The following is a 16,489-nucleotide window of genomic DNA, read 5'->3' on the forward strand; positions in this document are numbered from 1 at the left end:
AGATATTTTGGTTTAATATTTTTGGAACAGATTAATAACACCGCTCAACAAATACTCAACACAGTGGCCGCTATTTTACCCCTTTTTCAAGATTTAATATCCTAATTTCTTAATAAATTTAATATCTTAATTTAATATCTTGATTTATAGTCTTTTGTGTGTCCAGAATGTGTCTGTAAAGATTCCGCTCAAAATATTCATCATATTATATATTATACCTTTCTAGATATTAGGATTTTCAGCTCTGAGAACATTGTAGCTGTTTTTGTTGCCTGTGCCTTTAATGCAAATGAGCTAGTTCTCTCCGCCCACCATTCCCACATCCCTGTCAGAGCCATCTTCTGCTGTGTCAGATAAACAGCACAGTGACAGACATGAAGGAAGCAGATCTCTCGTAATGTTTGTGAGAAATACTACAGTAAGAACTTTCCCAATGATTATTTGATGTATTTTTTGTGTAGTTTATTCAAGCCTTTCTGCAATGATGAGTAGGGCCAGATGGAATCTGCGGATGGTTTTTGCTATTTCTGCTGAGAATTTTGGTAAAAATCTGTGGATTTCTCTGGAATTATTTTAGGAGTATCAGAACTAAAACCTTAATATGTGAAATAAAAAAGAATATCTTTTTTTAACTTTTATTTAATGTTTAAAATGCAAATCCAATTAGATTCACTTTATTTGGTAAACAAAGCAAGTCTCTCATATAATATATCTACTAAAAAACAGAAAATATTACTGTACAAACTGCATTGTACATACATCGGATGAACATTTTCATATTAGTCCATACTTTTTATTCAAAAACTGAATAAATATAGATTTACACACATTTACTCAAGTAAATAAACAGAATTAATGATGGGTGGAAAATCTGCGGAATTCTGCGCATGCAGATTCCATGTGGGCCTAGTCACACACAATGTCATTGCAAAGTTCACGCACACACACACGTTTAGCTTTGCACTGTTTTTGCACGGCAAATGTGACAGGATACATGTTGATATCCACTGCTGTATGGATATCTGTTATGTTAAAGTAATTATGTTAACAAAATAAACTTAATTTAAGGTCCACAACCTGGGATTGAAGCGTCTTCTTTTGTAATGGTTCTGAAACTATGCGGCTGTAATGATGAATTACGTAGCAATTTTACTGTCTTTATTGCAAACATGCACTGTTTTGAAAACATTTTAAACTTTTAAAACTCATGAACACATCTTTTATTCCCAGTTGCTTTCTGCAAATCTCGTCTTGTTGATATGATTATAAACATTACTATGGAGACATGTAAATACGTGGCTGTCAATCAATTTAGTAGGTGGGGAAAACCGCACTCCATCATCACGTTGCAGTTGGCCTCAAAATGGGAGGAATTTGGACCCTATTTTACCGCCAGGACTCATTCATAAAAAAAAAAAAAAAAAAAAGAGACATTGTCTTTATATCACTCTATGACTGTGGACACACTATACTGTACCTACACACAGTTCTATCCAAACAGCTTCAAAAAATCTATTTTTATCATAGGTGCCCTTTAAGCTCCAAAAGAAAATTAAAGTAAATTGTGTTAACAGCAGATTTTGAAAACTACATTATTCATGATGCTGCAAAAAAAAAATTACATTAATCTAAGAGTCCGAATGAGCATATTATGTCAAATGGGAATTAGTTAAGCTACATTTTTTCTGTAGATATAATCAATACATTTAAGTGAATTATTTTTCCACCATTTTTAATCTGATTAGATCGTTCCCAATGAATCAAGGGATTGTGATTGTATTTATTTCTCTCATTAAGGCTGCATTTACTATTTGCAAATAATACAAAATATCTTTTTCCCCCCAATTCATTTATGCCATGTTTTTTTTTCGGTTTTTGATAGGTTGGTAAACCATGAAAAATACCAATCATCATTTCATTACAATCTTAGATTTGAAACTAAAAAGGGTGTGAAAATTTGACAAAACAAAAGTTCTTAAATCATCTTTATTTCTATAGCGCTTTTACAATGTACACTACCTGACAAAAGTCTTTTTGTCGATTCCAGTTGTAAGAGCAACAAATAATAACTTCTAGTTGATCATTTGGAAAAGTGACAGAAGGTAGATTTTTCTGATGAATCATCTGTTGAGCTGCATCCCAATCATCACAAATACTGCAGAAGACCTCTTGGAACCCACATGGACCTAAGATTCTCACAGAGGTCAGTCAAGGTTGGTGAAGGAAAAATCATGGTTTGGGGTTACACATTCAGTATGGGGGTGTGCGAGAGATCTGCAGAGTGGATGGCAACATCAACAGCCTGAGGTATCAAGACATTTGTGCTGCCCATTACATTACAAACAACAGAAGAGGGCAAGTTCTTCAACCGGATAGCGCTCCTTCACATACTTCAGCCTCCACATCAAAGTTCCTGAAAGCAAAGAAGGTTAATCTTGTACTCCAGGATTGGCCAGCCCAGTCACCAGAAATGAACATTATTGAGCATGTCTGGGGTAAGATGGAGGAGGCATTGAAGATGAATCCAAAGAATCTTGATGAACTCTGGGAATCCTGCAAGAATGCTTTTTTTGTCATTCCAGATTACTTTTTAAGAAGTTATTTGAATCATTTCAGACGTATGGATGCAGTCGTCCAAGCCCATGGTAGTCATACACAATATTAATTATTTTTCCACTGCACCATGACTATATTCTATACTGTACATTATTTCTGTTAAGTTACAGAAGTTTTGTCAGACATGACTGTCCTAATTAAATGAATAAAAATCAAGGCATGATCATATTTTATTTTGGTAAAATATGCGTAATCTAGAAGCCTTTGCCTTTCATATAAGCCACTTTTGAAACCAAATGATCAACTAGAAGTCAAGTTATTATTTGTTGTTCCTAAAACTTGAATAAGCAACAAGACTTTGTCAGGTAGTGTAGATTGTATCAAAGCAGCTTAACAGATGAAGATCTAGTCAATTGAAACTGCTTCAGTCCAGTTTTCACAGTCGAAGTTTAGTTCAGTGTAACGTAAATGTCACTGAAATCCAATGATGCTCAATAGCTTTAATAGCTTTACTGAGGGAAAGAACTTCAGTTTCATGAAGCATTTTGATTGACACAATCAATTAAAAATGGCTGTAACTTAAATTAAATAATTAAAAGATAACCTAAATAATACAAAAGTATATACATTCGATTAACAACGGGTATGTCTCTGATGGTTTATCAAATATAGAGAAAAATATTTTCAGAAACATCATATATAAACGCTCTATACAGGTCTTCCTGAAGGGACTATGAACCCATATTAAGGTGTTGTTTTTCTACCTAGATGAGGAGATTTATGGTTCATTGCTAAAGGAAGCAAAAGACTCGATAGAGAATGAAAAATCAAGCGAGGGCCTGTTAAAGGATGAGATGTCACCTGAAGATGACTACATTCCTACAGTGAGTCTGTCTGTGTTTATTACACATTCTACCTTCCTCTGCATAGATTTCACTGGAAATGTATAATAATGTAATCCATCAAGCTCCAGTGAGATTAGCCATTATTGCAGCTTTGTATTTACAGTACATATCTAAATAGTGTCCATTAATATGTGCTGTAGTATGACGCCCTACTGCAGATGGAGTTAGAACGGCTCATTGTAAAGGAAAATGCCACAGCTGTACAGAAACAACACCAAACCACTGATCCAAGAGGAAGTGGGTCCAGTAGCAACTGGCTGAAGAAGCTGTGCAAGTAAGTCCATTCATGCAGAAATCACTCGCTTTCAGAAGGAATCAAAGTGTGTCTGATGGAATTTTCTCTTTAGGTTGAGCTTGCCCGAGTACACACTGGACTTTGGGTTTGTGATCAATAGCAGCATTGTGACCCATATTGTCAAAATAACCAACACTTGCCCACTGGCTGTATCTTTCAAAGCTGACAGGAGCTCACTGGCAGGCACAGGTTGGTCCATTCTGGAGAATGTGAAAACAGAGATTTTTTGTTCTGGACAGCAATCTTGTGATGTGTTTGGGGTGTTGAAATAGCTTGTTGTGTGATGCACAGTTGAGTTTCTTCTATTAGTGTTATGATTTCAGTTTGTTAGTATTGGCAAAGTCTGCTGAAATCTTCCTTCTAGATTGATTTATTCAGAGTGTGCTGCATTAATATGCATTTTTGCTTTTCTCAGGGTTTAGCACGGAATTGGACAGGGTGCAGGGTTTGCCCTTCTGTGAGACGGAGACATTTGAGGTGAAGTTTGACACCCGTGGGGCCAATTTGGGAAAGATCGATGCCGTTATGCCCATACAGGTTTGGTGAAAATAACATTAAATATCTAAGACAAACAAAAACACATTGATTTGAGGCACACACACACACATTAATCTACATTGTTTTTTTTTTGTAGTGTGTACAATACATACTAATTTGAAAGCAGCCACTGTTCATTTTTTATGTATTGCCTCTTAGTTTGTTTTACTATAAGCTGAGTGTGTGATTGACAGGTGACGAAGGGGCCGCAGGTGCAGGTGCGTTTATGTGCAGAAGTCACCATGCCCTCCCTTACAGTGTCAACAGACACACTGCAATTCCACACCATACAGTGTGGCCTGTGTGAGATCATAACCATCCAGCTGTATAATGATGGACCAGTGCCTTGTGAGTGGAGCATCAGACCGGAGGAACGGCCAAAGAAGGTACAATCTAAAATATTCAATTCAATTCATGTTTATTTATACTGTATAGCACTTTTTACAATGTAGATTTTGTCAAAGCAGCTTAACATAGTTCTAGTAAAGTCCAGATTTCAGAGATGAAGTTCAGTTTAGTTCAGTTCAGTGTGGTTTTAATTTCACTGCTGAAAGTTCAAACATTGAAGAGCAACTCCACCGAAGCACAGCTCCACAAGACCTGATACGAGCAGGCCAGTGGCAACAGTGGCGAGAAAAAAAACTTCACCAATTGATGAAGTGAGGGCCTCGGGAGGAGTATCCCCAGTTGGAAATAGAGAATAAAGAAAAAAAAAAACGTAGCTGCTGTTCATGGTGTATTTAAACGAGATGCAAAAATAAAAAATAAACATAGGGCTGCTCAATATTGGAAAAATTGGACATTGTGATATTTTATTTTTCTGAAATATTTATTGCGCTATACTATATCAATACAATTTCACCAAATGATTGAATAGCACTTTTTGGAAAGAATTTATACTCACACTTTATTTTAAGGTTCAGTTCTCACTATTAGCAAAACATTAAATATGACTTTTACTTCAAAAAACTCCTAAATTGTTCCTTATTAGTAGATATTAAAGTAGTTCAGATATTGGGTTAGGGTGTAGAATAAGATGCAGATTATGTAGATTATAAGTACTAATAGGCAGCCAATATCTTAATAACATGCATACTAATAAGCAACTAGTTAATAGTGAGAATTGGTCCCTAAAGTATTATCAAATGTATTAAATTTGATTGATTGGGATGAGTGGGGAGTGAATCATACATGTAATAAACAAACTACTGTACAATCATAGAATAACACAATAAAGCAAAGATGAAAGTGAAATAAACAGCGCATGCTTTATGGTTTTGTATATTTAAGTGTAGATACACTGCAAAGTCAACTCAATATTGCGATGTGACTATTGCAGATCCACACATTTCGATATCGATGCTGAAACGTTATACTGTGCAGCCCTACTCTAAAACTGAGCAGGGAAATTATTTAATTCATTTCACTCCAATATTTAAAAGGTTAACTGTACTTAATCGAATCATGTTACATGAAGTCAAAAATGCATTGTATTGAGGTGAACTTAAATTGACTGACAAGAAGATTTTTTATTCCCAGTGTGTCAGACTCTGTAAGGAAAATCAATATTGAATTTAATGCCTGCTTGCCATGAGTGCTACAGTATAATTTGGTACAGTATGGGTCACCTTTATCAGGTTTTTCCACTGCCAACAGGATCTTTAGTTAGGTGTGTGGTGTATGGCAGAACTTTGCAATTGATGTAATTTTTTATTCAAGAAGAAAGCAGCACAGTTTGTTTACCTATCACATCTTTTGAAAATACAGATGTATTATTTCAGATATAGCAAGCATGCGCAAATGGAGAGAGGAAACAGCAGACTTTCCACACATTTACAGCCAATATGCGAATAGCCTTGTAAACAACAATGGAGGACATACAGCAGATCCTGTTCTTGCTTCTTGTCACAAGAAGAAGATACAGGCGTTGTTTGACCATTGTATTATTGTGTAGGATTTTGGCTGTATATTTGAAAATTCCTGCATTATGGACCCTTTTTACTGTTATGTGTCACGGATTGGTCAGGCTCTCACGATCCCCACTCACGAAGATCACCATCACCTGACTTCTAATGAGCACACAGCTGCATCACATTCACGAGCACCAGATAAAAGCACAGCACTCCAGTCGCTCATTGTCCGGGCTCGTCTCGACGAAAGCGGACAACTGAGCGACCACTCAGCGTAGTCATCCTCAGCTAAAACAAACGCTTTACTTACCTGTTCTCTTTGTATTCCTCCTAGTCTTCCTGGTCCACCCGAATCGTCCTGTCTTCCAGTCCTTCCAAGTCTGTGTCATCCTCTGTCAGCTGTATCTGGTGTGTGCTGTCCATCCTCGTGTATTCCTGTTACCCAGCCACGGAGGAAAAGACCCCAACATCATTCCTGATCCTCCTGGCTATCCTTCATGTGCTCCTTGTTGTCATTTAATAAACACCCTAACGTTTCCTTACCTCTGTCTCCTGTCCGCTTCATAACAGAAGCCCGGACCACTAACGACGACAACATGAGCACCCCCGATCACTTTCAAGAGCTGGTGGACCAGTTGAAGCGGATTCTACAGCCACCAGCTCCACTTTCCAACGCACCACCAGCACCGAGCACTTCCGCCTCCACAGTTTCTTCTTCGGCCCTTCCTTCCAGTCCCATGGCCCGACCAGCGCCCTACTCAGGCGGAGCGGGGGAGTGCAATGGTTTTCTGTTACAATGTTCCCTCATATTCGAAATGCAACCTTCTCTATATCCCACAGATAAGTCAAAGATCGCCTACATCGTATCACTACTCTCTGGGCCTGCACTTAAATGGGCTGAGACGATCTGGAACCAAGCCGGGCCGGTCATGAATTCCATCACTACCTTCACGGAGTATTTCAAAGAGGTGTTTGGACGTTCTGATGGGGAAGTAGCCGCTGGAGAGCAGCTGTATCATCTAAAGCAAGGTACTCTATCTACACAGGAATATGCTCTCCGGTTTCGCACTCTAGCAGCTGCAAGTGGATGGAATGAGAGATCGTTGTTGACCACGTACCGGCTCGGCTTGGAACCCACTCTCCGAATCCAGCTGGCCACATTAGATGATACTATGGGTCTGGAGAGATTCATCCAACATTCTCTCCGATGTTCCGATCGTCTCCGTTCCTATCAACAGGACACCATCACCCCCTCGTCTGCACTCCTCCAATCGCCTGAGTCAACAGCCTCTCCAGAACCAGAACCCATGATAATAGAGTCTGGAAGACTGACATCAGCGGAACGACAGAGGAGGCTGACCCGGGGTCTGTGTCTATACTGCGGTGTCAGTGGACACACCCGTATGGAGTGTCCCCTTCGTCCCATTCGGACTTCAGTGAGTGTATTCAGTACGAATATTGAACAATGTAAACCACTTACTACCACCGTACAAATAACTACTGCCTCTATTTCTCTCCTTGTCACAGCCCTCATCGACTCCGGGTCAGCAGGGAACTTCATCTCCCAATCCCTCTGTCGTCAACTCCACCTACGTACTGAGGCGTCCTCGCATATATACCAGATACAACCGATAACCCAGTGCACTCGATCTTCGACCCGTATCCATCGACAATGCGAAGACATCCTTCTTCAAGTGGGGTTGTTACATCAAGAGAGGATTCAATTTCTGGTTCTGGAGGGTGCAAATATGGACATCATTCTAGGGCGCCCGTGGCTGGTGAAGCACGATCCCATCATCTCTTGGGGCACAGGAGAGATAAAGAAATGGGGATCTGGATGTACACTTACCTGTTTTCCAAATCTCCCTCTTCAAGGTCGGAACCCCATTTCTTTGTTTACAACATCGGTCGAGAGTCCTCCTGAGAAGCAGTCTATCCACATTCCTAAGGAGTACAGCTCCTTTCATGATGTCTTCTGCCCCAAGAGAGCTTCCCAGCTACCGCCGCATCGGCCATGGGACTGCGCGATCGACCTAGTTCCAGATGCCCAGTTGCCAAGAGGTAGGATCTACCCGCTCTCGCTTCCAGAGAATCAGGCAATGGAAGATTACATAAGGGAGGCTCTGAGTCAGGGGTACATACGTCACTCAAAATCACCAGCCGCCTCAAGCTTCTTCTTTGTGGCCAAGAAGGACGGAGGGCTGCGTCCATGCATCGACTACAGGGTCCTAAATAACGGTACAGTAAAATACCGATATCCCCTTCCTCTGGTACCAGCCGCTTTGGAACAGCTCCGAGAAGCTAAAGTCTTCACTAAATTGGACCTCCGCAGCGCGTATAATCTGATAAGAATACGTGAGGGGGACCAATGGAAGACAGCATTCGTGACCCCTACTGGCCACTATGAATATGAGGTCATGCCTTACGGTCTGGTCAACGCCCCCTCCGTATTCCAAAACTTCATTCATGAAGTCCTCCGGGAGTTTCTTCACCACTTTGTAATAGTGTACATAGATGACATCCTCATTTACTCCCGGAGTGAGGCCGAACATCGCCAACACGTTGCGGAGGTCCTACACACATTGAGAGAACATCACCTCTACCTCAAAGCGGAGAAATGCTCATTCCCCCAGAAGTCGATTCATTTCTTGGGATACATCATTGACCAAACCGGTATACGTATGGATGGGAAGAAATTGAGGCTGTTCTATCCTGGTCAGAACCCACTTCCATTAAGGAGCTCCAGAGGTTTCTTGGGTTTGCTAACTTTTATAGACGGTTTATCAAGGACTACAGCAGGATTACATCACCTCTCACTAATCTCCTCAAGGGTAAACCCAAAGGACTGGAGTGGACCAAAGAAGCAGCCGCAGCCTTCCGCCTTCTTAAGAAGGAGTTCACAAGGGCCCCACTCCTGACTCATCCTGACCCAAATCTTCCTTTCGTGGTGGAAGTGGACGCATCCACCACCGGCGTCGGGGCAGTATTATCCCAACATCATGATACACCGCCCCGACTGCATCCCTGTGCCTATTTCTCTCGGAAGTTGAGCCCGGCGGAGCAGAATTACAGCATAGGAGACAGGGAGCTTCTAGCAATCAAGCTAGCCTTGGAGGAGTGGCGTCACTGGTTGGAGGGAGCCAAACATCCGTTCCAGGTGATCACAGATCACAAAAACCTCCAATATATCAAAGAGGCCAAGAGACTATGTCCACGTCAAGCCAGATGGTCACTTTTCTTCTCACGTTTTGATTTCTCCATTTCCTATCGTCCAGGACCCAAGAATCTAAGAGCAGACGCTCTCTCTCGTTTACACGAGCATCACGATCATGAAGAACTCCCAACGAAGATTCTTCCCGAACACATCTCCATTTGTCCGATCACCTGGAACGCTCCTCCAGTCGTTGCCACTCCGGAAGCCCCTGCTCCGCCGGGATGCCCTCCTCATCGGCAGTTCATACCACCTGAACACCGGGTAGATCTGATCCACTCCTTACATACCTCGCTAGGCACTGGACATCCAGGGATCAACAATACTCTCTCGCTAGTATCCCAACGATTCTGGTGGCCAAACATGGCAAGGGATGTGAGGCAATATGTTCAGGGCTGTAAGGACTGTGCCCAATCCAAGAGCCCACGTCATCTACCCGCTGGAAAGCTCCATCCCTTGCCGATTCCGAACCGTCCCTGGTCACACCTAGGAGTGGACTTTATCACTGACCTCCCCTCGTCAGAAGGTAATACCTGTATTCTAGTCATCGTAGATAGATTCTCAAAGTTTGTCAAACTAATCCCTCTGAAAGGTCTTCCCACAGCCTTTGAAACAGCCGACAATATCTTTAATCAAGTCTTCAGGTCATTTGGTATTCCAGAAGATATTGTGTCGGACAGAGGTCCACAGTTCATCTCACGTCTATGGAAAGCCTTCTTCAAGCTCCTAGGTGTGGCCGTCAGCCTCTCTTCTGGATATCATCCCCAAACCAACGGGCAGACAGAGAGGAAGATTCAGGAGGTGGGACGGTTCCTGAGGACCTTCTGCAGTGGTCACCAGAGCTCCTGGAGCCAGTATTTGGGCTGGGCAGAATATGCCCAAAATTCACTGCGGCAACCCTCCACCGGACTCACGCCATTCCAGTGCGTCCTGGGCTTCCAACCACCGCTCTTTCCCTGGGATGGCGAACCATCTGATGTCCCCGCAGTGGATCACTGGTTCCGGGAGAGCGAGAGAGTCTGGGACGAGGCTCATCAACATCTGCAGAGGGCAGTCCGTCGAAGCAAGGTAACCGCCGATAGAAGAAGGTCTGAAGAACCCAGATACACACCCGGACAAAAGGTGTGGCTATCCACCCGGGACATACGCATGCGACTGCCCTCTCGCAAGTTAAGTCCCCGATTTGTTGGTCCCTTCACCATCGTGGAACAGGTTAACCCCGTCACCTACAAACTACAATTACCCTCTCACTACCGTATTCACCCTACATTCCACGTATCACTCCTGAAACCCTATCACGATCCTGTTCTTCCCTCCACAGAGCCTGACCACGAAGAGGAACCCCCTCCTCCACTGCTCCTAGAAGAAGGAGCCGTCTACGCAGTGAAGGAGATCTTGCGTTCCCGACGTCGTGGTGGCCAGTTGGAGTACCTGGTGGACTGGGAAGGGTACGGCCCCGAAGAAAGGACATGGGTTCCCAGAGCTGATATTCTCGATCCTAGTCTCATGGTGGAGTTTCATGAGAGCCACCCTGAGTTCCCAGCGCCTAGAGGCAGAGGGAGACCACCACGGCGTCGGAGGTGTCGGCCCTCAGGAGCGGGCCCTGGGGAGGGGGGTACTGTCACGGATTGGTCAGGCTCTCACGATCCCCACTCACGAAGATCACCATCACCTGACTTCTAATGAGCACACAGCTGCATCACATTCACGAGCACCAGATAAAAGCACAGCACTCCAGTCGCTCATTGTCCGGGCTCGTCTCGACGAAAGCGGACAACTGAGCGACCACTCAGCGTAGTCATCCTCAGCTAAAACAAACGCTTTACTTACCTGTTCTCTTTGTATTCCTCCTAGTCTTCCTGGTCCACCCGAATCGTCCTGTCTTCCAGTCCTTCCAAGTCTGTGTCATCCTCTGTCAGCTGTATCTGGTGTGTGCTGTCCATCCTCGTGTATTCCTGTTACCCAGCCACGGAGGAAAAGACCCCAACATCATTCCTGATCCTCCTGGCTATCCTTCATGTGCTCCTTGTTGTCATTTAATAAACACCCTAACGTTTCCTTACCTCTGTCTCCTGTCCGCTTCATAACATTATGACGCGTTTAACGGACACCATACTATTAAATCCTTGAAGGTTTTTAATATTTAGATTTAAAAAAAACGTATGAACATTTATATGCATTTATAAATGTATTACTGTATATCATCTTAGAGTCAAATTACAAAAAAATGAATTCTCGCTTATGGAAGGGCTGAGAGTAAATTTGACATTATTCTCTCCTCTGGCTTTCGTCCTCAGTCTCACACAAATTTTTTCCTTTTTCTGAAAGTCTTGATAACACCATCGTGGAGTTTTTCTTTTATTATTTCAGCATATAGGGTTGTGAAAAAATTATTTGCTATACTCTCGCTTTCACTGCACTCTAAGTTTACTCAACTATGAGGACTTCCGCTACTGAGAAAAGGGCCTATCGTTCCCCTGGCTTGTTGATTTACTGTGAATAAATAGCATTCAGCAGCGATTCTAGCTCCATCTTTTTAGTACTGTACTGTTGTGCTAGGGTCCCAAAAAATGAGTACAGTACAGTTTGCAATTTTGGTACTTCTGGCAGTGAAACTGTTTGATAAATACTTGTCGTACTCTACAGTAATAAACAGTACTTTTCAGTGGAAATGACCTATAAGTATTATTTTATATGTACAAGATTAACATAGATTAGTCTGTTATCTTGTGCTATTTTAAGATTACTAGAGGTCTCTGTTATGTTTAAATATGTAGGGTTACTGTTGTTGAGATGTGAAGAGACCGTGCTTTATATGATCTCAACCGTAATTATGGAAGTGTTTAAAAAATAATCTATTCAATAGTTACATTAACACATGCTATTGTTGAGTAAGTTTATGTGGCATTTATGTGAACAATCTGCACACATTAGTTTATTTGATAATTCAAATATATTGTAACAAACATTTTGATGAGTAATGGGGCAAAGAGCCTCTTGTATGTCGCCCACTTGTCACAAATATGATGTTGTACAAAATTAAGTTATACTTACTAGGAAAAAATTGGTTTGTATAAATATTTCTTAAAAGATGCATAATATAAACACGTATTTCACACTGATGAATAATTCATAGTAAGATTATGATCTAATATTAAAAGGTTAATACAGCCTGTTTCAGTTTCACATTGACTGATGATTTCCATCCTTTTAATTTGGTTTAGTACTGAATTATATATATCTGCTTAATATTAATGTGTGTTTTCTGTAGGACCAAGATTCATTTGTCTTTATGGCATGTTTGCTGCTGCTGGTTTTAGATCACACTGCAGTATACACTGTATATGAGGTTTACTTCAGTGCTCATACCATTTGTCGTTTTCTCTGATAACTTATCTAGTTTCTGCTGTGATTGAATGGAACTGGAATTTATCCCAGATGTTGTGTGTTTTGGTTATGTGATCAGATTGACAAGCACATTCCACTGTACCTCAGACGACAGGCTCAGATGAAGCAACGGCCTCCTCCAGTTGTGTTTGAGTTATTGCCTTCAGATGGCACACTCTATCCTGGTGACAGAACCAACGTGCAGGTCAAATTCAGCCCAGCAGAGGGGGTAAAGAAACACACACACGCACACAAACACGCACACACACACACACACACACACACACACACACACACACACACACACACGCACACACACACACACACACACATACACACACACTGTGATTATCTTATTATTAGGTTTACATACAGGTATGCACCACAATTCAAAAGTTTTGACATTTATTTTTATTCACAAATCAGTTCTCCACATTGATTTATCAGAATGAACCCCATAATATGGGGTATAGTTACACTATAAATAATTCCAATACATTGTAGTAGTCTTGCCTTTGTTGATCTGCGTCCAGCTGCGGTATATGTCATTATCCGTAGTGTTGATTGTTTTCTCTGTGATGTGTTTCTGCAGAAGGCGTACAGTCAGAGAATAGTGATAACAGTGGCGCAGAGCACTCAGCGGATCCTGCTGTTGGCTCAAGGTCAGGGAGAAGAGCCTCAGCTTGAGTTTTCCTCTTCAGAAATAAATTTGGGCTCTATCCTGCCCTACAGTGAAGGGAAAGTGGCTGAAGTGATCATCCGCAACCTTAGCCCCTTTCCCACTGAGTTCTACTCTCTCGACTTCGACAAACAATATTTACAAGAGGAAGAGGTGAGCTTAATTGGTTCAAAATGGTTTTTTTATTGTTAATTGTCTTTATCTCTCAACTTTGATTCAACTGTCTGGACACTGTCTAGACAATCCTATTGTATGTTTATTAGTGTTGGGCAAACATTATTGCAATTAACCGCATACAAAATTAAACTTTGTTTTGACACAATACATGATTGTATTTTCAATATATTTATTATGTATATGAGATACACACACACACACGCACACACACACACACACACACACACACACACACACACACACACACACACACACGCACACACACACACGCACACACACACACACATATACATAGAAACAAATCTATTATACAAAACAATTTTGTTACATAAATATTTAAATTTAGATATAATTTGTATCATATACATATATATTTTATAACTAAATATAAATGAACATTTTCTCAAATACAGTGCATCCGGAAAGTATTCACAGCGCTTCACTTTATCCACATTTTTTTATGTTACAGCCTTATTCCAAAATTGATTAAATTCATTTATTTCCACAACATTCTACACACAATACCCCATAATGACAATGTGAAAAAAGATTTTTTGAAATTGCTGCAAATTTATTACAAATAATAAACCTGAAAAATCACATCCATAAGTATTCACAGCCTATGCTCATTACTTTGTTGATGCATCTTTTACAGCCTCAAGTCTTTTTGAATATGATGCCACAAGTTTGGCACACCTGTGTTTGGAAATTTTTGCTCATTCTTCTTTGCAGTACCTCTCAAGCTCTATCAAGTTGGATGGGAAGCGACGATGTACAGCCATTTTCAGATCTCTCCAGAGATGTTCAGTAGGATTTAGATCTGGGCTCTGGCTGGGCCACTCAATGACATTCACCAAGTTGTTGTGAAGCCACTCCATAAAAATTTGGCTGTGTGCTTTAGGTCATTGTCCTGCTGGAAGGAGTTCAAGAGCGCTCTGAAGCAGGTTTTCTTTCAGGATGTCTCCGTACATTGAAAAACATCCCGACAGCATGATGCTGCCACCACCAAGCTTCACTGTAGAGATGGTATTAGCCTGGTGATGAGCGGTGCCTGGTTTTATTCAAATGTAACGCCTGGCATTCACTTCCAAATGTTTATTTTAGTCTCATCAGACCAGAGAAGTTTGTTTTTTATGGTCTGAGAGTCCTTCTGATGCCTTTTGGCAAATTCCAGGCGGCTTCTGTCTGGCAACTCTACCATACACTCTACCTGATTGCTGCACAGATGGTTGTTCTTCTGTAAGGTTCTCCTCTCTCCATAAAAGAACGCTGGAACTCAGACAGAGTGACCATCAGGTTATTGATCACCTCCCTGACTAAGTAAGGCCCTTCTCCCCCGATCACTCAGCTTAGATGGCCGGCCAGCTCTAGGGAGAGCCCTGGTGGTTCTAAACATCTTCCACTTACGGATGATGGAGGCCACTGTGCTCACTGGAACTTTCAGAGCAGCAGAAATTTTTCTGTAACCTTCCCCAGCCTTGTGCCTCAAGACAATCCTGTCTCGGAGGTCTACAGACAATTCCTTTGTCTTCATGCTTGGTTTATGCTTTGACACGCACTGTCAACCCTGGGACCTTATATAGACAGGTGTGTGCCTTTTCAAATCATGTTCAATCAACTGAATTTACCACAGGTGAACTCCAATTAAGCTGCTGAAACATCTCAAGAATGATCAGTGGAAACATAAAGTACCTGAGCTCAATTTAGAGCTTCACGGCAAAGGCTTTTTCAGCTTTTTTATTTTTAATAAATTTGCAACAATTTCAAAAAATCTTTTTTCACATTGTCATTATGGGGTATTGTGTGTAGAATGCTGAGGAAATAAATGAATTTAATCTATTTTGTAATAAGGCTGTAACATAAAAAATGTGGAAAAAGTGAAGCGCTATGAATACTTTCCGGATGCACTGTATATGCCAGCATGTGTGTATTTATATACACATAATAAATATATACAGCACACACACATATATCATGTCAAAACAACTTATTTTGGATGCAATTAATCACATAAAATTTTGCCCATCCCTAATAATCCTTTTCCAATATTCTTTTTCTAATCATTTTTGTGTTCTGCTCTTCAGATATTGCGGATGCTAAAAGGATATGATGCACAGAATGTGTTGCTTCTTCCTCCTCGTGTTGCTGGCGAGCCTCTCCCTCCTGAGGTGCTGGACTACTATAAAGAGCACAGCTCACAGGAACCAAAGCAGGGTACAAAACAGCAGCAGAGATGGTTCATATCAAGAAATTTCATTTGGAGATGATCGAGTTCACACAGCTCAATAAATGCTTCATTTCTATAAGCAAGGAATACAACCATATGGAAGTGTTTTGCATTAGACATAAAAAAATTTAAACTGCGGCCAATAACACATCTTTTTCTGAGTAAATGATTTGTCCTGTGAATGAGAAAAATAGTAAAATTGACCAAAATATTTAGTGAATAATATGACAAATGAAAATTGCACTTATACGGGATTAAAGAGCTTTGCTCTTGACATGCAAAATACAATTAAATTCTTGTGCATGTAATAGTCATAAGAATTGACTCCCATCCAAGATATTAAATGTCTATTTGTTGCAATTGTTTTATATTTTTTATTTCATTAAACTTTTCTATAAATCCCAATTTCAAAATCATCTATATGATAAAAAAATGCTTTTCAATGGATATTCACATTAAAGGTTTGGGCTTTTGGCAGAATTCAACGTTAATCTAACAGATCTCACCTCTTTTTTAAGAATCCACTGAAGGTCTTGCAGAAGGAGACAAGGGGGAAACAGCTGCACAGTCTGAGGGTGAAGTACCCAGTGTTAAAGGTATGCTTT

At 41.0% G+C, this 16,489-nt stretch overlaps 1 protein-coding gene across 1 annotated transcript in view; it reads left to right on the forward strand.

Annotated features, from left to right (window-relative positions):
• Nucleotides 1–16,489, forward strand: part of hydin (HYDIN axonemal central pair apparatus protein) — a 145,276-nt gene that overhangs the window by 84,643 nt on the left and 44,144 nt on the right. The window contains exons 28-36 of the mRNA XM_056478776.1: nt 3,325–3,440; nt 3,602–3,735; nt 3,809–3,945; nt 4,172–4,293; nt 4,488–4,679; nt 12,881–13,030; nt 13,394–13,633; nt 15,742–15,871; nt 16,403–16,480. Of these exons, the coding sequence (XP_056334751.1) occupies nt 3,325–3,440; nt 3,602–3,735; nt 3,809–3,945; nt 4,172–4,293; nt 4,488–4,679; nt 12,881–13,030; nt 13,394–13,633; nt 15,742–15,871; nt 16,403–16,480 (1,299 nt within the window). The remainder of the gene's footprint in view (nt 1–3,324; nt 3,441–3,601; nt 3,736–3,808; nt 3,946–4,171; nt 4,294–4,487; nt 4,680–12,880; nt 13,031–13,393; nt 13,634–15,741; nt 15,872–16,402; nt 16,481–16,489) is intronic.

The sequence above is a fragment of the Danio aesculapii genome, chromosome 18 (assembly GCF_903798145.1).
Source record: "Danio aesculapii chromosome 18, fDanAes4.1, whole genome shotgun sequence".
Taxonomy (NCBI): domain Eukaryota; kingdom Metazoa; phylum Chordata; class Actinopteri; order Cypriniformes; family Danionidae; genus Danio; species Danio aesculapii.